The 22178-nt window shown below is 29.5% G+C and overlaps 1 protein-coding gene, 2 non-coding genes and 1 pseudogene across 3 annotated transcripts in view; 2 read left to right on the forward strand and 2 right to left on the reverse strand.

Moving 5' to 3' along the window:
- The window catches only part of LOC113382842 (UTP--glucose-1-phosphate uridylyltransferase-like), a 42235-nt gene that overhangs the window by 17653 nt on the left and 2404 nt on the right, over positions 1–22178 (forward strand). The window contains exons 2-8 of the mRNA XM_026621089.1: positions 15839–15993; positions 18168–18404; positions 18957–19131; positions 19273–19478; positions 20242–20473; positions 20552–20690; positions 21665–21802. Coding sequence (XP_026476874.1) covers positions 15839–15993; positions 18168–18404; positions 18957–19131; positions 19273–19478; positions 20242–20473; positions 20552–20690; positions 21665–21802 — 1282 coding nt within the window. The remainder of the gene's footprint in view (positions 1–15838; positions 15994–18167; positions 18405–18956; positions 19132–19272; positions 19479–20241; positions 20474–20551; positions 20691–21664; positions 21803–22178) is intronic.
- Positions 12659–12742, reverse strand: Trnal-uaa. The gene has a single exon. It is a non-coding gene; the product is annotated as a tRNA-Leu (tRNA).
- On the forward strand, positions 14356–14568 carry LOC113383962. The gene has a single exon (XR_003367911.1). It is a non-coding gene; the product is annotated as a small nucleolar RNA U3 (small nucleolar RNA).
- LOC113383829 lies at positions 14910–15060 on the reverse strand (annotated as a pseudogene).

Genomic DNA, 22178 nt, shown 5'->3' on the forward strand with positions numbered 1-22178 from the left:
TCGAATTAAATAATTATGTTCTGTTAAGTCTTTTTTGTTGAAATATCGCATGTGTTGATAGTCAGGAACTGTAAAAAAGCTATATATCTTTACTGTTCGATCGAGCGTTTTACTATAAGTATTTACTTTTAAAAATTTTTAAGTGTTTTAATGAAAGAAATATTTTGTTTAATACATAGCATTTTGACAGTTTTTACTACTAAGAAAGGAGCGTAACGTAGCATTTCCATATCAACGCTATGTTACGGTCTATTGTTTTACCGGAAAATTGACAGTTTATAAATACCAACTCTAGACAATATTAGGATATAATGCATTCATAATTCGTAATGCTACCAACACATGTGATTATTAATCAAGAGACCGATAACATAGCTATTTTATTACGAGAATTGGCCCTTCAATTTGTTATTATCATTTGAAAATATTGTGATCTTTTTCCTGGGCTATATTTTGTTAAATTATTTTTTTAAACACTAACTAATTTTACTGGACACTTTGATCAAAAGTCTGAATAATATATTTTTTGGTTTCAAAGATTAGAGTTTCTGTAATTTGTGCAAGATTATATATGTATGTATATATGTATGTATATATATATATATATATATATATATATATATATATATATTAGGGTGGTCCTTAAAATGGTCATTTTCGAATTTTCTTGCTCCCAGGGGCTCAAATGGTTCCAAATAGATAAAAAACAATTCTCTGAAAGTTTTAGCTCTTAATATTATCGTTTAGATAGAGCGCAATTCAATCAAAGTTTTGTATGGAAATAGCATGGAAAAATTTTCAAAAATTTAAAAAATGTTTTTTAGATGTAATTTAGCGAACAAATGAATTAATAAAACTCATTCATTTGTCGCTAAGTTATACCTAAAACATTTTTTTTTAATTTTCAAAATTTTTTCCATGCTCTTCCCATACAAACTTTGATTGAATTGCGCTCTATCTAAACGTTAATATTAAGAGCTAAAACTTTCAGAGAATTGTTTTTTTATCTATTTGGAACCATTTGAGCCCCTGGGAGCAAGGAAATTCGGAAATGACCATTTTAAGGACCACCCTAATATATATATCTGTGTAGATACGCATCGAGCATTATTGCATAATTGAGCAGTCGTTTTATTTACAATTGCACTTAGTTAGTAGAGGTTAAACTTTTCAATTCATGCCATGTGTTCTTAGCGTAAATTCCCGGTTAAATACAATACCTAATTAATTCTTTCTATGAAGTTATAACATTATAAATAAGACGAAATAAATTGCATTAATCATTTCTTTTAATTCCAATTGCTTCTGAAATAATTTAATTTGAATCTTAAAAGATAATGAAACTGCATGGATAAAAGGGGTGATTAAATTTGAATTTTAAAAAATATTGAAACGCCGTTGAAGAAGTGTCTGAATAATTTTTATACATAATTGGTTGAATTTTGTTTCATTTAATAATTTTAAAAGTTGATAGTGGTGTCTTTTACAGTGTCGTGTATAATTTTCCTCACTTCGAGAAAAGTGATGGTTATCAGTTTGTAGAGCATTTTTCAATTAATAACTTAATGATCTGCCATAAAATAGACCTATGTTATAGCAAGGCTATGTTACGTTCCAGTTTTCACACAAAATGCTACTAAATACTTTCAGATTGCCATGTATTTGCTGTGCCATCAGGAGTTTTAATTTACACATAAAATGCAACTTCACTCATATGTTACCAAGTCATATGTCAAATATCCAGTTATGATAACATCGTTTTTTGACACTTGTGCGTTTTCTAGGTTATATATTCTATCTGAAATGACTGACTGCACATCTACCACGAAGGATTTTGACAGTTTTTAGTACCACTTTATATGGAAACTGCTACATAACATGGCTTCGCCATAACCATAACAACAGAATCGGCCTTTTAGTCATATTTTCATACGATATATTTTCGAAGTTTAGCATTTAGTTTTAACACAAGTATTTTTTGTTTAAAATTAAATTCTGATGCTTTCATGCAATTCTTAGGTATAACCTATGTATAACCAATAATTGCATTTATACTTGTTTTTTTGTTTATAGATATAGCAAAAGAAACATAACAAATTTAGAAATTGTAATAATTTTATTTTATATGAGATACGGTAGAACGGGGTTTTAAGGTCCACCATCATTATCTCAAAAGCAAATGAACAATTTTCTATACCTACTATTTTAAATTAGAAGGCAAAAAATGTGTAACCAGCCTTCATCTTAATTATTACTACGTGGCTATCAGGAGATGAAAGTAAATGTATCAATATTTATACCAAACGTTTTTTCTTTTCATTGGCAGTTTTTTTGGTTTTGAGCTCTTGTATTTAGTTCATGATACTTGAATATAATTGTTAGATATTAGTTATTTAATTGTTTTGCAAAATATTTTATTATTAAATTAGATTGAACAGTTTTTTATATAACCTTTATAAAAGCTTACATATGAGTGGGTTAAAAAAGGCCAAATACACCTTTGTATTGGCAAATGTGTAAACAATATGAAATAGTAAAAAAAAAATATTAAAAAAAAAACAATTTCAGAAGTGATAAATTAAAATAATACTTATGATGAATATTTCGAAATACCAGATCAAGGTTATATACAATAAAATCTTTTTAAAAAATGTTTCCATAAAAATTATTAGTATCTTTTATTGGACAAATAATGTAGCTTTTATTTCGTAAAATCCTTTTAAAATTAAGAAGGAAGACGTTGGAACTATTTGCTTTGCCCCCTGGATGCTTCTTCTTATCCCGCCCATGGGGTCAAAAAGGGACAGACGACACAATTTTAGAAAAATTGTAAAAAAACATTTCTATAATTAAGAGTTAACTTGGAGTTTAACTGAACATGGTACGATTGTTGTTTGTTTGATACATGTTATGTATTGCAAAATTACAAAATATACTAGTTACTTAATTCTTCAATCATGATAAACTGGCAATTTACTCTTTGTCAGCTTAATAAAAATACTAAATATTAAAATTCTAATCTACAAATCTTTACATAAAATTCTCGAATAAAATAATTATTGAATATTCAAAAAAATTGAAAAAATATTTTAATTTTAACTTTTACAATATTGTTTATTGATTTATATATATATGTATATATATATATATATATATACGAGTATATATATATCCACTTATCTTACAATTTGCTAAATCACTACATAACGAGCAGATAAGAAATGATGAAACATATGACAGTTAACTTTTTCTCTATATAAATGTTTTCCAAAAATTATTTTAATCATGTGTACTGAAATGTGAAGATGTGATTTGACATTCATTTTAAGTGTTTTATATAAATATTTTTGTAAATTTTGTATGTGTTATTTTGTAATATTTTTTTATTATATAAAAGTGCAAATATAATTGGCTGTCAAACTTGTGATTCGACATGGAGGCATTTTTGAAACAGGTACATGATTTTTTTTTATTTAGAATTGTTTTTAAATTATTTGGATTGCTCATATATTGTGTATTGATTTGAAACTTTTTAAAATGGTGTTTGTTAAAAATTGTTTTAGCTGTTTAAAAATATTTGAATTTTTTGTGAATTAGATACCCAAGTCTGGATAAAGTTATTCGATATGGGTATATAATTTAGTGCAAATAATGTCTCATAGTGAATAATCTAATATTCTATTCAATTTGGCCAGCTTATACCAATATCATGCAGTAGTGATTTTTATTTGAGTTTTTAAATCTCAAATTTGAGAGCTTTTACTGAATTTTGTGCTATTAGATATATATCTAACAAAATCTCATCAGAAAAAAGATAAACTAGTTCTTGTAAAAACAGTAAATTAAGGAATGTAAAGAATAATCTTTTACTCTATTTCTTTTTAACAATTGCCAAATGAAGGTTATATTTTACAATATGAGCTTGGCCAATGGTTTCGGGTTTTATAATCCCACCTCGGCCAGCTTAATATAAAGCAGTAGTGATTTTCGTTTGAGGTTATAGATGTCAAATATGAGATCAAGTGAAAATAGCCTTCTGGAATTTGTGGAGTACATATTTTTATCACTATTATATATATATATATATATATATATATATATATATGTGTATATAATGCCAAATAACGGATTAAGTTACGATATGACCTTGGCTAATAGTTCCGAGTACTAACCTTGGCCAACTTAATATCGAGCAGTAGTGATTTACATTTGAGATTATAGATCACAAATATGAAATCAAGTGACAATGGTTCCGGGTGCCATACTCATCTTCGCCAGCTAAATATCAAGCAGTAGTGATTGTCATTTGAGTTGTAAAAAGATACCAAGTGATAATAAGCTTTCCTAAGGAAATTTGTGGAGTACATACTCACATCACTATATTAGATATATCTAATAAGATCCCATCAAAAAAGATTAACCATTGGGTTGTCTTGTAGAAACACTGATTAATTAATTTAATAAATAATAAATTTTATACTCTATATATTTGTTTTGATAATTGTTCCGAGTGCCATACCCAGCTTGGCCAGCTTAATATCAAGTAAATATGAGATATATAATTTTAAATGAAATTATATCACATACTTGAGATTTAGATCTTAAGTGAAAATAGCCATTCCGGGAATTTGTGTAATGAATATTTATATTACTATTATATATTAGTAGAGTCTCATCAAAAATGGGTCAACCTTCCAGAAACACTTGATCAAGGAATGTAGAGCTTGTAGAATACATAGTTCTGATTTCTGTTTAAATATCAATTTTATAAAATAATCAAAATAGCTTATTATCATAGGATATCCGATGATTTACATAATAATGAAAACATATCTATTACATTGTTGTATGGGTTTGTATTTACTCTGAATGACTGATGTGTAATTACGAGTGACGTGACGCATTTTATTGCGACATGTACTTTGTTTGAAATTGAAATGAATACTGTTCATCATACATTCTGCAATGAGCAAGGTCACTTCAAATACTAGTTTAATCTACAGCTGATCAATACACACAAAAACATTATCTAATTGATAAATTATCTGGTCACGGACATTTGTAAAGACTGTATTTATCTGCTTAGCCATCCGTTTTTTTAATTGGACGGTTTGAAACATATGATCTTCATGCAAAGAAGAATAGATTCCAAAAACTAACTAATAGATAAAATTAACTAACTTTTAGAATTGTGCATGACGACCTGTGTGTACGCGTGTCGTCCATAGACGACATAGAGTATGCCACCATGCCTTCAATATTTATCACTCTGCGTCAAATTATAGACAATTCTAATACTTTATTGTAATATTAGGTTTTTCTAGAAGGGTAATTTATATTTTTCTGTCATGAAGTATAAGTATATTGAAAACACCATTGAACATTTTTGTCATAAATGCAAAAATTTTAAAGAGAAACCAATTTTTGAATCAACGTCAGAATAATTTTGTTGCATATTTTATTGTTTTAACAAGGAACAAATCGCTTTGCAGATAAATCGTGTTCTGGTTCATGACTGATAAGGTTCATTTGATATCGCATATTAAACTTATATATATATATATATATATATATATATATATATATATATATATATATATAGTTTCTTTCACCAATGGTTGCGATGGACGCCTGAACTACTTAACCGATTTTAAATTTTATTGGCACACCATGTGCATTTATATCCAACTATAGGGGTGCGTGATAGGCTATAATGATAATCACATTTAATATTCAAAATATTTTAATTTTAGAAATATCTGTCATAAAATGACAGTTTGCTTACCATGTTCATTTGGATACAACGTCATCAAAATATATAAACAGCAATGCAAATGCGAAATATTACATTTATCATAAACCATAAAAAATTTGACTGTTCAAAAAATCAATTGCTTTTGTCGAATTCAAACAGGAACAAATATATTCTAATATATGCAACATAGATTATATAAGTAACTAGCCGGCCCGACAGACTCCGTCCTGTCAAAAAAAAAAAATGTAATGTGGCGGTGTTTTGTGCCTACCTTTTTTCTATTCTTTGCAAAAAATTATCCTGAACAGAACCGTCACCCTAGTAATAATTCGGTGTGAATTAAGAATAATTAAATAAAACACTATAAGCATTTAAAAGTAAGTAATTTTAATAATGTAAATCATAATTCAAAAATCAGTTCAATTTTCATTGTAGTGCTTTGTGATAAACGATTTTTTATTTGATTACCTGGCGCATAGACAAACAAATCTGATGCTTTTCCAATACGGTAACAAACAACATACAATTTTCCATGTGAGAAACATGGGTTTTCTAAATTAATACCAGAAACACTTAATGATACCATAAACGCACTGGAAACGCATTGGGATGCATGGTGCGAGAACATCTTCTGCTTTATACTATTCTTTGAATATAGTTGGTCGATATTTCGCAACATTATAATTGCCGATCCAACCTTTAATTGAAGATTGTGAGGTGACAATCCTAGCAAATCCAGCGAGTTTAAAAACTCCGGTGGATCGTCCTGGTTAGTTGCCGAATCAACTGATTTGCCTGTAATTTGTTCTTGAATTTTGAAATTTAATTGATTTACATCAATGTTTTTGGCTGCCAATATAGCTTGATTAATAGAAAGATATTTCTATGTTTATATAAATATATTCAAAATTAGATTATCAAAAACTACACAAAATGTCATGACATAGATCATTGTTTTTTTTACAAATTGCGTTGCCTACTCGATTAAAGAACAAAAGGGCTGTTTTTTGGGTTTTCCCGGCAACTATTCGTTTTTTTCTCGCCGTAACAACCATCCTTGGACTTCAACGAACATTTTAAAAAAAGAATTGGCCAAATTGGTCCAGGCGTTGTTGAGTTATGCGCTTACCAACACATTTTGCGATCCATTTTTATATATAAGAAGATATCATAAATCACATTCTATTAAAAATACTAAAATTTTGCAATATTCAAGAAATTTTGTAAAGATGCATTTTTTGTTATGAAATAGTAGAGACTAACTTTTTTTCAATAAGTATTTATAAAGTTCTTTAGTAAATTAAATTTCAGTGGCATTTAGCTTAAGGCAATTTGCAAAATAATTTTGTTATTTTTTATATTATAATTTAGCAGCTATTAAATAGTGACCAATTGAAAATTTGACAAAAGCCATTATTATAAACTTTTAGGAATTTTTGTAACTATATCATTTTTTGTAGACATATTTTTTGTAGAATGTTTGTGAGGAGTATTAATTCATAATATCATTTTATAAAGTTACATCAAAATCGTCAAAAACGTAAATAACCCTTTTGCTACGAAACTGTTTTCTGCAGGAATACAGAACAATATGTCGCTCAGTCAAAATGTGTTGAAAAATTTAACATTACGCTTTTGATAGTTTAACCTATAGCAATAAATCTTGAAGCAAAAGCCTGCACACAACGTGTTGCCCATAGACGACACTCGTATTCACAGGTAGTCGAGTGCATGTCGTCCATGGACGACACTCATAGCGAAAGAGTTAATTACGGAGTAACGGCCTGGTCGATCTTTAACAAAAACTAATCATCGCAATTTTAATCTTACGAGGGTTGTTTAAATTTATGAAGTCTATTCAGTATGTTTGAAACAAACTCTTTTGGACTTTTTTACATTTTGGCGTTAAACGATTCAAAATGACTTGAAACATTTAGAACATCGGATTTTTGGGCGACAAGATAAGCTTTTCCTTCGGGAAGTTAAGAATTTAACTCAATCAAGAAGAGTTTTTGGCTCACAGATTTTCTTTTGCATGAAGTGTTCGGAAATTATTTATGAAAATTACCATTAATATATATTTCTTTATTCACGCAATCGGAAAATGTAATTTTTATTCTGTTAGTATTTGTAATAACTATCATCCCATCAGAAATTTCTCTATGAAAAGATCCCCTAAAAGACAACAATCTGACCAACATTGATTAGTTAGTTAATTATGAGATCTTTATTAGTACATCTTCTTTAGTCATCTAGAGTGACTAGATCTAGAGATGTAGAATGGGATTAGAATTAATTATATTGAAATTGTTTTTATTCTAATGTGTTTATTGAGTTATGCAATTTACATAATTTTTTTTGATAATATAAATAAAGATAATATGCACAGCCTTAATTACATATATGATAATAATTGCTTCAATATTTATCTTAAATGACAAACAAATATTCAACATGAAATAACATTGAGCAATGTTTCATATACATGTATGTTATTTGTTTTATCATCCCAACTTGTATATTTTAAATGAGGCAAACATTTATTACAGACAGATACTTCTGAAAATTGCAGTTATTTTTAATCTTAGAGTGTGCACTTTTAATTATTGACTCTAAGAAAGAATATTTTTCGATTGAGTCATGCATATTTGTACATATTCACATATGATAGAATCAAATGGTAAAGACATTCAGGATTTTGGTCTCATTCGGTCACATTTTGTATCACGTTATAATATTTATTAAATGTCTTTTAATATGTAAAACCGTACAGTCTTCGAGATTATTAGATATTATTTTATATTATATATTTATTAACTTTAATTGCAAAAAAATCGGAAATCAAAATTTTTATATATCTTTACGTTTCAAAGGTTTCTTAACATTTTGGCATACCTTAGAAAAAATTGATGTTTTTTTTAACTTCCCGTAGGGCAAGTTATAGTAATTGCAAAAAAATCGAAAATGAAATTTTTTATATTTAGAAAGTTTGGAAATTCTGAACTTTTTTTCAAAGCAATCGTACTGCTTTAACTGCATAGAGACGAAATGTCAAAGCGCGTAAGCGCCACGTAGCCGTCTAACAGATAAGCATTGGTACGGAACCCATAGGAATGTGAACAAAATTCATACTTATTGTAAAAATCTCTATGAAATATCTGATATTTTTGACCGCCAAATTACTTTTTGTTTTACTTTTTTCATTAGATCTCCGAAACCGCTAGACCTGCCTTCATGAAAATCTAATCAATTCTTCATCTTGTCAATACAAGTAAAATGTTTGTTGAATTTTTGAAATCAGACGCTCTGTTTTCTTAAAAACCGTCTTACCATTTTTAGCACTTTTTGCCCCGTATCTTCGGAACGGCTAGACCTGCCTCCACCAAAAACTAATCAACACGTCTCCTTATCAGTACGAATCGAATGTTTTTTAAATTATTTAAATCGGTTGATCGATGTTCTCGAAATCGTCGACGAAAATTTGTATCCGAACACACACACACGCACACACACATACACCCATTTTTTCTAAGGTATGCCAAAATATTCAGAAACTTTTGAAACGTCGAGAAATGCAAAAATTTCCATTTTCGATTTTTTTGCGATTACTATAACTTACCCTACGGGAAGTTAATGAAGAAAACTTTTTTTTTTTCAAAAAAAAGTAACATTTTGTCACATTTATAGTTTCTCAAAAATCTAATTTTTTTGAAGTAAAATTTTTTCAAAAATGTTGATCGTTTATAAAAAAATAATAATTTTTGGTACGGGAAGTTCCAGCAATTTACCTTCAGGCACGATGCCATGCGCCCCACTAGTTTTTTTTTTGTGTATGTGTGTGTGTGCGGATACAAATTTTCGTCGACGATTTCGGAAACACGGATCAACCGATTTGAATAATTCAAAAAACATTCCATTTGTATCGATAAGGAAACGTGCTGATTAGTTTTTGGCGAAGGCATGCCTAGCCGTTCCGAAGATACGGGGCAAAAAGTGCCAAAAATGGTAACTCCGTTTTTAAGAGAACGGAGCGTCCGACTTTAGTAATTCAAAAAACATTTTACTTGTATTGACAAGATGAGGAACTGATTGATAAGTTAATAAAAATGTCATTTGCCGCTCAAAAATGTTTATTGGACTTATGCTAATCAAATTATCAGATATTTTATAGAGATTTTCATAATGTGTACACATTTTGTGTACTTTTTTGGGTTTCTTACCAAGATTTTTAATTACGGTACGGGAAGTTCCAGTAATTTGCCTTAAGGCACGATGCCAAGCACCCCACTAGTTTATATTTTGAGACTATTAGATATAACAATATTTTATGGTAATATTTCATGTATACTTGATTATGGTTCTCAGTAGCTAGTGAATATCGACCTCTAGTAGAAATATATACTAGCTAGTTGCTACAAATTAAGGATCGATTTACAAGAATTTGAATAGGTTCGGTATACCCACTGTACTTATTAATAACATACTTTTTGCTTATTACATAATTATAGTTATATAATAAGGTGTAATGTAATATATATGTGGAAATCTATAGCGCTCGTGTTTCTTTGTTTAGCGAAGGTAATGCCCTATAGTAGAAGAGCCAATGAACTATTTGACTAACCTGTTTTCACAAAACTAGAATTTTTTTTATGATATTTTATTATCGGTTCATTAAAAAAGGGCCAGTCTGGCAGTCATCCGAGGTTGCGTCATTTATCCCTTCAATTTTTGAAAATGTCAAAAAAAATTTATTTCATAACCTGCTTCCACATGGCTAAAATTTTGAGGGTGTAATCTTTTAACTGTTCAGAAAGTATATAAAGACTAAAAGACTCCTAAAAACTACTGGCACTCTGACAAGTTATCGGGTTTGAAGCAGTGTAGGTATACTTAAAAACAATTGTGCCAGGACAACACCTGTGCAATGTAATAGTTGACCTAATAGTTAAGACAAACTTTTGTCGATTTTGTCACCGCCCAAAGCTGATCTGCAGTTCATCCATTCTAACTTTTTGAAGTCTGAGAACATTTATGTATTTATGCAAATATGCTTGTAAGACACGTAAAAATTTTAAAAGTAAGACGTTTACATATTTTCTTTTCTTCAAACCTCATTCAAGTTCTCGTAAGCAAAATTGGATAAAATATTATAAAATCATATACTCGTATATGTTTGTGTAATATTTCTCTTCCATTGCAAAAATATGTGATACAAATTCAAATATGGAATGATTTTAGGATCATTCCTATTTCTCATTTTGAAATAAGAAATCAGATCGCCCTTTTAATTTTCTCGCGCTGACTTCGTATTTCAGTAATTTTTATATATTCATCATTTGGAATATTCATGCTGACTGATTACAGATCACGTAGCTTTATCAAACCAGTAGTAATTTGAAAATCCCACAAACATTTTTTATGCTGACTTCACATAAATGTTGATAAAAAAAATTAGTATATGTAAATGGAGATAAGACAACGCATTGTTTCAGTTTTTAATTTTTGACGTAATGTTATCTAATTTCATCATTATAATATATTGGCATTTTAAATATATTCCAACAAAATAGTTACCTTGGAAATAATTAAAAATAGAAATATTTGTCAAAATTTTATTTTGACGTTAATATATAGGTATCTTTTGAACTTGGTGTAAATATATGTATTAAAAGAGTCTGAGTGCGAATTCTCGGATAAAATAGAAATGTTAAGGTAATGCTTTGTTACGGATATATAATCGTATGAGTTGATAGTTAAGTGGTTTCAAAAGGCTATGTATTCGCTGTGTGATCAGGCGTTTTACACATAAAACCTAACCTCAAAAAAACTCAAATGTGAATTAATTATAAGTAATGTTCAAGATATTAACTGAAAATCGCATTCATTAGCTTTTAGTGAAAGTAAAAAAAATATTTTCAAAATAAACAGTTGCGATATTTATCTGAAAAGTTCAATTTTAATTTTCATTGAATAAGACGAATATTTTTACGTATCGGAAAGTTTATGCAACTTGTCGAAGGAGCCTGCTTTAAAGGTTTTTCGTTTTTTTTATTTTTTCGTTTCTTCCTAATTTGCGGGAAAGATAGGGAAAAACTAAACCTCTTATTGAAACGAGACAAAATTGATTGTATTCAGGATTAAATTCTCTTCTAGTTGAACCTAAAAAACCTTAAAAAAGTTATAATTAACTTACTTTTTAAACAATCTAATGCGATTTTTTTTAAGTTGCCACAAATTCGTGAATTTCTCACTTTTTTCTTGATTTTTTTTTGGTTCAACTAGAATCTATACTATTGAAAATATGAATCTATTTTGTTTTTTTTTTTTATTCGAATGGAAATTGTGACCTGCATCTTTCCCGCCAAATGAGTCCTGCACGCTCGTGGCTCATCGGCAAAATGCTTGTGCCCGGCTTATTATGACTTATATTTCAATGAATAAATTTGAGAAGAATGTTGAAATATGTAACAACAAAATCTGAAAGATTCATTGCAATTAAATATTTATTTCCTTCTATAAAAATTCATCAAAAAAGCGATTTTTAGAAATGTCTAAAGCTTCAAAGCAGGCTCTCCCCTTAAGGGTAAATGCCACTTCAGTTTAGTTTTAAATAGTTTTAGTTTTTTCACACTAAATGAAGCCTTGGAATATACATGAAATGTAAGGATTTTAATCAATCCTATATATCAAAATTACATAAAATACATATTGTCCATCAAAAGAAAACCCTGATGTGCCAAAAATATGAAAAAACTAGTGATTTTTTTTTTATTATTTTTTTAATTAAAAAAATAATGCTCTAAAATAATTATTTTTTTGATAAATAAATTAAATGATTGAATAAAAACAATAAATATTTATTTTAAATTTTAATAAATTCGACTTTTTATACAAAAATATCTATGTCAGGTGTGGGGTTCGAACCCACGCTCCCTCTCGGGAACCAGAGCTTAAATCTGGCGCCTTAGACCGCTCGGCCAACCTGACTGATGATTGTAATAAGACCTTAACTGCATTAACTTCAAACTGGTAGCATATTGCCTTAAGGAAAGTTGTATGAACTTCCCGATACATGTAGTTAATCGACTTTATCATCAAGAATTAAAGTTAGCTATTTAGATAAAATGTTCAACTGTTTATTTCGAATATAAAGATTTCCTTTATTAAAACGATTTTCAATTGATATCTTTGAAACATACTTATTATATCTGTAGTTGTATAAAATAATAATTTATCTAGCACATTTCATTTCATTCTTTTAGGGTTCTAAAAATGTATTTTATTTGAAGGTGGAAGGAAGTTGGAATATTCATATATGTTTGCAATTTGCCTTGAGGCACGATGCCATGCACCAAGAGTTTCATAAACGTTTTAAGTCACAATCTTGAATAAATTTTGAAATTTTAAGAACGTATAAATATTAGTAAAGGTCGGCCGGGCCCTTTCTTCGTAATAAACTCAAAAATAAAAAAAATTTTTTGACGATTCTGTTAAAAACTTTGTACAAAGATAGATCTTGCCATAAAGATAGATCTGAAAATATTATAGGCCTACGACAAACGGTTAAATTATAAAAAAATATTAGATTCTATTAATGGGCAGATATGCTGATTAGTTTTTGGCAAAGACAGGTCCAGCCGAAACGATGTTTTTTGGAGATTTTTTTCATTTAAAACTTCAAAAAAAATTTTTTTATCTAATAATAAATTTTATTTCTAAATATCGAAAATAATTTGGACTTAAATTTCAATCCTAGCTAAAGTTCTAAAACTCACTTATCCTTAAGTTTATAATAATATATAATATATAATATAATATTTTTATCTTTTAGTTATTTAGTTATACAATTCTTATAAAAATTAGACAATGTCCTTCACTTCAAATGCGGTTGTTTAAGTTTTATTTATTTACTCTTCATGTAAACATATATAAATATCGTCGTTCAATTTATAAACCTTTATATTTTGTCTATAAAAGTAATAAATTATGAAAGTTACTACATTTATAATAATACATTTGAAGATGTTAATATTTATTTCACATATTGGAAACTATTTAATTTCATTACCATACGGAAAGCTCCAGCCATTTGCCTTAAACCACGATGCCATACATACACCACTAGTTCAAATTTGGTTTATTTGATTCAGAATAACTTGAAACATCGAGGAAACGTAAAAACTAGCAAATCGGGTTTTTTCGCGAAAACAAACTTCTCCTTCAGGTAGTTAAATATTGTTTATGCCATATTTAATTTCATGTTTCATATCACTACCATTTGCATTAGCTAGATAAATATTATGGTAAATATCAATTATCAAGTTAAATAAAATTTCAGAAAGCATGATAAATGCTGAATTAGAGTAAATAATATATTATGAAGTTCCATCATGTACTCATTATAAGCACTCGTTCATGTAACGCATTTTTCTAACTATAGAATAAGCGCGAATATACGCACAACATTCATTCAATAAACAGCAAGAGTTGAAATTGAAACGGTAGATGTCTCCGCTTGGTATACCTGCGTCACGTTAACCTGTGATCGCCGCACAAACCTGAAAGGAATTGGCTTGTTTCGGTCGAAACGTCGTTTCGGCAAGATCATACTTCACAGGATCATTTCTGTAGTAGATCTTCACAATCTCTTCACTCAAACGTGGAGTTGATGCGACCTCGACGATGAGTCGTAGCATCGCACCCTGAGCGTGAGAAAGGTGATCGAACTTCATTTGGAGTTTGATCATCATCGATGATCGTTCGCCAAAATCCTTAGTGGATTTTGGTCATGGATGTGATGCTTTCTGAGAGGTCTCTTTTAAACTTTATATCGTTGTACTATCTTTACTGCATGCCAAAAACAACAAACAACGCCCAATGTTTAAGTACTTTTTATGTTTCTTATTATTCAAAGGAATGATAGATACGAGACCGTAAAATTTCAGCGGGATACAAAAGCGTAAATTCATTTTTAAATTGGTTGTGAGCCCGGTCAATACCTAAATCAGGGTTACAATAATTAATATCTTGTTTGTGTAAAATTGTTTAAAATACAATTATAAAAGAAATCCCAAAGGTCCTCATCGACCCGATGCCAAGGTCGAAGGTAAAAAAATGACGTTTTTGCGAAAAAGAAACAATTTATTCCAGGAAGTCATAATTTACAAATGTTTCGACATTTTTTTCGACTCGATCTTCTTCACTTTCTTCACGATTTCTTCTTCACTTTGATCGCGTCAACTCCACGTTTGAGTGAAGAGATTGTGAAGATCTACTACAGAAATGATCCTGTGAAGTATGATCTTGCCGAAACGACGTTTCGACCGAAACAAGCCAATTCCTTTCAGGTTTGTGCGGCGATTACAGGTTAACATGACGCAGGTATACGATGCGCTGACATCTAACATCTAACATGCCATTTTCAAGTTTTGCTTTTTATAGAAATCTGTTTCTACTATCTGTTTTGGTTTTGGTAGTACTAAATATATTTTGTAGTCTGAAATAACAATCTAAAATATTACACGGTAAGCGGTTGAATTATAAAAAACCATCAAAGTTTACAATTTTGCCGCTAGCTACTCTGAATCTATGTCCAAGCATATGTACGTTCTGTTGTATTTCGTATGTTGCTACTGATTACAGTTGACATTCACATTTGAATAAAGTACATTTTTAGAACAGGAAATATACGAAATTAAATGTATTCAACAAATTCATTTGTTTAAAAGACATTTAACAAAGACAAAGACAATTAACTTGGTTATTTTTTAGTGAAAGCGAAAATGTGATTTTTCTGAAAAAATCAGTTGAATAATTTATCCAAATAGCTAAATCTCAATTTTTATTGGTTAAGAAGATTTTGTTTACGTATCGAAAAGTTCATGCAACTTTCCTTAAGGCAAAATGCCATTCACCATCGTTTTTTTAATGTTTTTCAATCGTATTTATTAAAGGGTTTGGTATTTTTAAACATTCGTGTAAACGTTAAAACGTAAATCTTCGGGACCTGCCTGTTGAGTGTTAAGACATGCTTAAACCACCAGTTATAATTTATAATTTAATGTGATACATTTTTTATTGTAGTTACGGGGCCATCAGCGCGCTCCCTCCGGCTCTCGAGAATTCCGCGAACTGACCAAGCGGGATGCTCTGGTTCATTTGAGGCACGAGCTGGACAGGTTGTTGAGGACGGTGTCTTCCACTCACCACCAAAATGCAGGAAGCGGCGCCAATTCAAGGTACTTATATGGTTTTACATTTTATTAAAAACTAGCTGAGCATTTATTAGAAAATATTTTATTCCAGAGAACTTGTAATTTTGTGCATTGACATTATTGACATTTTTACAGGTGTGAGTTCCAAAGTTAAATTGTTGACTGTTATTACTCGAAATAAGTTAAAGACAATATCACCTTCAATTGAATACGAATTTTGATCTTAATTTAAATGACCTGAATATAACTAATAAAATAATATGAAAATTATTTTATGAATGAAAATGAGTATGAATTATACAAATGTGTTCTCTAAGAGTACATCAGACTTTAAAATAGAAAAGATTTGCAAAGAAAAAGTACCATAAAGCCAAAAAGTTCATTTTCATATTAACATTCAAAAAAGTTGATATTTAGAGTTTCTAATAAAACTTGCTACTCGTTTAATAATGTTTCATAAGTATAAATAATACTACTAAAATTGCGACATACCAGAATTATATAATATTCATAATATTCGTTTAAAACACCCTATTAAATTTCATTGGACATAAGCTGACAAAACCACAGAAAAATTTTAAATTAAAAATGTAAAGTTTCTACGCGGTTTTGAAATATTATCTCACTTTTTGTACAATCTCTGGATTAGCACGAATATTTCAAAACTGGCCAAATCGGTTCAGTCGCTTTAGAGTTTTATCGAATCTATCATAATACGGAGCTCCATTTATATATAAGATAAGAAGATATTTCGATATCTTTATTGATTCAACTCACAGTGACATTTATATATTATATATTATATATTTTTCATATTAGACAATAAAAATTTGAAACGAAAATAGTTAGTAATTGCAAAAATCGTTGTGTTCAAATATACGTTTTAGTTTGTTTATACGAGAAGTGTTTAGAATATTTCAGTTGTCATTGTAAGGGTTAAAAAGGGGCAGCAGCGAGCAAAAAGATCTAACATTTTATTTTTATTTAAGAAGGTTTTTACGCAATAATAGCTACATTATTTAATCAATGCCATGCTGTTAAATATAATTAATTCTTGATAAACTCTTACTCCTGTCATAAATCTTGATAAACTTTTACTACTATCATAAATCTTGCTTTGATACATCTTTTACTTATTAGTATCAAAAGCTCATTTGTTTAAATATTATAATTACAAACAAGGTAAATAAAGGGACTTATTCTGCCGCATATCAGAAAAATGTTATGGCAAGGCCATATTATGAAGAACTTTTCAAACTAAAGGTAAGCAATCAAGCGTATTTCTCAGGTTGTCAGATAGAAACCTAAAAACCGCACATATATCAAAAAAACTATGTTAGATAACAGGATGTTTCTTACTCGGCTTTATAACACACTTGTATATGTGTACGTTGGAGTTTTTGTGTAAAACGCCTAAATGCACAGCAAATACATGACAATTTGACAGTATTCAGTATGATTCAGTAGCATAATGTATGGAAGTTGAAATGTAACATAACATTCTCTGTTATGCGGCAGAATCGGTCCCATAATCTCTGTTTGAATTACATATTCTGTGGAAGATCACACTGTATACAACCAATATCTGGAACTTCGTTAGTATTTATCATCAGAGTTGGAATAATTAATAATTTCATTAATCTGTTGCAAACTTGTTTTAACATTATTTACTGTTTTGATATTGTTTACATCTTCGCTAGTGTAAAGAGTCAATTGGTTCTTTTTACCCCATCCACATATAAGCTTTTATAGCAGTTATACAAAAAAACTGCTAAATCTAGCTGAAAATAATAATATATATCATTAATTAATAGCATAAACTTATAAATAATATTCTGGCATTCCAAACTATATAATATTGCTCATAGCCAAAACACAACCAAGGAAAAAAACACTTTTGTTAAAAAATTGCCGTTTCCCTCCTAATATCAACGCCGCCCAATTTAAAATACCATTTTTACAAATGGGGATAATCTCTTTATTCTCTTCATGTTTCTTGGATAATTATGGTGGACCTTTTTGCCAGCTGACGCTCAAGCCCCGCTACACCCTAGGCATATGTGTGGGCACACATAAATACTATGAAATAATCTAATTTACTTTAAAATATAACAATTACTCTATATTAGGTGATTTCAACTTTATTGTTTTTTGTCTAAATTATCCATATTTCAATATTTTGATATTTTCTCTTACAGCAATAGTTGTGCAACTCCTACTGTTGATCGGTCTCTCGACTTCAACAACGTAGATGAACACAAACCATCAAATATTCAATCAAATACTGGTGATTTTGCACCTTCTCCAAGCTCCAGTTCTGATAGAGTTAGGCAATTAGACGAATTTGCAAAACTATATGAAAGATTTTTATTAGAAGATGGACCTTCAGTGGACTGGGAGAAAATTGAGAAGCTGCCAGAGAACGCCGTTCTTAGGTAAGTGATTTTATGACTATTTACAATATTTTTTCCATTTTTATATGTTTCATGTCTAAAGTTACAGAGTTTATCTAAAATTTGCTTTTGTAATATCTTGGGTTTGAGCATATTTCATATCAGGCATTTTACATCCATTATGAATACTAAAACTGTAAGACGAAATTAACATTTACTGGCTTTAAAAGAATATTTGGCATCAAAGTGGATAAATTAATATTTTGAATACCACTAATGGGCTTCTATCAAAACAATTACTCTATGCAGGACAATTGCCTTTTTTTTGCTTAAATGATAATAATCCTTGAATGGCAAAGGTAATGGCCAACTAAAACCTACTCCCTAAAATGCAAGCAGAACACTAACTGATGATACACTCGATTAACCCTTTCCACTCGGAATTCGCTGCTCCGGCGGCTAAATATATATAAATCTCACAATTCCCGAGTGGAAAGGGTTAAAATCTTTTAATGTTTTTCGATTGATACTTTATTGAATTGATGTTTATTTTAAGTGTTGCTAAGTTGCCTAATTTATTTTTTATTACTTTAGGTACGATGGGTTGCCTTCTCCAGCATTTGAAAGCATTCGAGGAATGTTAGAAAAATTGGTTGTTGTGAAATTGAATGGTGGTCTCGGTACATCAATGGGTTGCTATGGACCAAAAAGTGTGATAACTGTTAGAAGCGATCTTACATTTTTGGATCTTACTGTTCAGCAAATTGAGGTAATCAATATGTATATTTTGTCTTTTGAAATATATAAATTCACTACGTAACAAAATTATGTGAGATACCCAGTCTCCCATATTACAATTTTTACATTATTTTGTGAAATTTATTTTTGAAATTCTTTTTTTCTATTTCAGTATCTTAACAAGACTTACAACTGCAATGTGCCATTAGTTTTAATGAATTCATTCAACACCGACAGTGATACTGAAAAGGTTATAAGAAAATATCGTGGTTTCAAGGTGGAAATTCACACATTCAATCAATCGTGCTTTCCAAGAATAAACAGGGACACTTTATTGCCTATTGCCAAGAACTGTGACATCCAGAGTGATATGGAAGCGTACGTACTAATGATCTAGTATTCAATTGTTATGTAGCATTTTGATTAGACTCGCAAAAATTAAAAGCCATTAGATTTAACTAGATATAGAATAGCTTTGATTAGATATGCGAGACGATCGGCAGAGTCGTTTCTTTGGGTCTAGGTGAAAAGTGCAAAATAGTTCGTCCACGTTTTCGCAGTATTGAAAATACACATACTGATGATTGAAAGATTTCAGTTAGGGATCGTGTAATTGTTAGGATTATTTTAACGATTTTAATAAAAATTTGTGTGGTGATAGAGTTTGTAGTATTAATGAACATCTTTAAACATTAGTGACATATAAAAAAGTAATTTAATTGTAAAAATTTATTACTTAATCCATAATAATCAGTCGCGATTTCAGAACAACCATCGTGCATTTTGTAATCGCATTTTAGAGGACCATAAATATCATATATATTTCAGATGTCTTAGTCCAATTGATATAAATGGAAATCGCATGACTAATTTTTAGTGAGAGCAAAAACTTTATTTGTTTTTTAAGTTAACAGTTGAAAATTTTGTCTAACATCTAAAATTTCTTAAACTATCATCTAAAATTTCTTAAACTTTCATCTAAAATTATTAACGTATATCAAGTAGTTCGTACAAATCGCATTAAGGCAATATGCCACTTACAACTAGTTCTTCTATCTTCTGGTACAATTAAGTCCAGATCCAGAATGTTACCTAACTCAACAAATGATTATATCTATAAGATTCTCGATTATGTTTTTAGATGGTATCCACCCGGTCACGGCGATTTTTACAAAAGTTTTTGCGATTCTGGCCTTCTGAAACGATTTATAGAATCTGGTCGAGAATATTGTTTCCTGAGCAATATTGATAATTTAGGTGCCACTGTAGATCTAAATATTTTAAATCACCTTTTGCGGCCAGAAGGCAATGGTGGTCAGGAATCGCCTGAATTTGTAATGGAGGTTACCGACAAAACAAGGGCCGATGTAAAGGTACAGATATTTTTTATTATTAATTTATAAAATCCATTTTAATTAAAAACTGTTCAATTTATTGCTTTTATTTATCAGGGTGGAACGCTCATACAATATGAAGAAAAACTGCGGTTATTGGAAATTGCTCAAGTGCCTCCTGAACATATCGATGAGTTCAAATCAGTAAAAACGTTCAAATTTTTCAACACTAATAATCTTTGGGTCAAACTAGATGGTCAGTATTAATATTATTTTAATTATTATTATCTTTATCATCATTATTATTAATATTTTTATTTAATAACAAGAGTACATTTTTTATAATAATATGGACATAGCTTTGGCAGTCGATCTACTCATTATGCTGAAATATTGTTAAAAATAATAAAATGTTGTTAATGATAATAATATTGTTACCAATGAAATATTGATCTTCATCTGATGAAGTACTCCATCTGGAAGAAAAACTAAATGTATTAATGTCTTCTTATTTTAACTCCACAAGACATAGTTTTGATATACGAAAACTCATTAAACATAACTTAAGTTATATATCTTCTATATATATAAAAATAAGTCGGGTTTTCCTTCCTGACGAAATAACTCCAGAACGCACGAACCGATTTCGACAATTTTGCATTCGTTGGAAAGGTCTCGGGCTCCGCAAGGTTTATAGCTAAGAAAATTATGGCATCGTGCCCTAATGCAAATTGCTGGAACTTCACGCACCGTAATTAAAAATTCGAGTAATATAAATAATCAATAATTGTTATAAATAATTGCAAATAGATTATCTTCTATATATAAAAATAAGTCGGGTTTTTTTTCCTGATCAAATTTTTCCTTTTCAAATATAAAACAAACAAAAAATTACTTCATCTTTCTCACGAAACCATCTGGTGGCGAAACGGAGTTCGTCGGGTTTGCTAGTATATATATAAAATTTTATATCACACCTCATTAATATATATTATATACTAATAACTAATGTGTACTAATGACCTAATTTATATACAATATTTTTACTAGATATTAAATTATGTATTATTAACACTTAACTCATCATTATCTGAAGAGTAGCAAATGAATATTATTTCTGTTAATATTAGTGCACATTTTACTAGTAATTGAATAGAAATCAACTGAAACTTATGCTCTAAGAATTTATTACTTCTTTATATTTTTACATTTCATATATTTCTCTTTCAGCTATTGATAGAGTTTTAAATGAGCATACGCTGAATATGGAAATCATAATAAACACAAAACATCTGGACAGTGGTGAAAATGTCATACAACTTGAGACGGCTGTAGGAGCAGCAATGAAATCTTTTGATAGAGGAATAGGTATATTTTTTTTAATTTTTCCAATTTAACTCTTTCGCTACGAGCGTCACTTATAGACGACATTGGATGTGCCGTCTCTTGTTTTAATATTTATCACTCTGAGTTAAATTATTGAGAATTCTAATACTAATTTTTATCAATGTTGATTAGAAAGAATGAAAATAGTTTTTGTAACAAATACTTGGGCGGTTTACAGCTTGTATAGCAGAGTCATTTTGCCGAAAACACGCTCATAACGAAAGTGTTAAACTTTATGATTATAAGTAAGATTTTGGTTATATATTAAACTTTTATGCTCGCACATAGAGATGGGTAACTCACTCTGGAGTTATCACTCCTATACAACTTCTCCCTCGGAGTAAATCCGAGCGGAGTT

Source organism: Ctenocephalides felis, unplaced genomic scaffold (genome assembly GCF_003426905.1).
Source record: "Ctenocephalides felis isolate EL2017-DRISC unplaced genomic scaffold, ASM342690v1 CF-g0.4_SCAFFOLD_03570, whole genome shotgun sequence".
Lineage (NCBI taxonomy): Eukaryota > Metazoa > Arthropoda > Insecta > Siphonaptera > Pulicidae > Ctenocephalides > Ctenocephalides felis.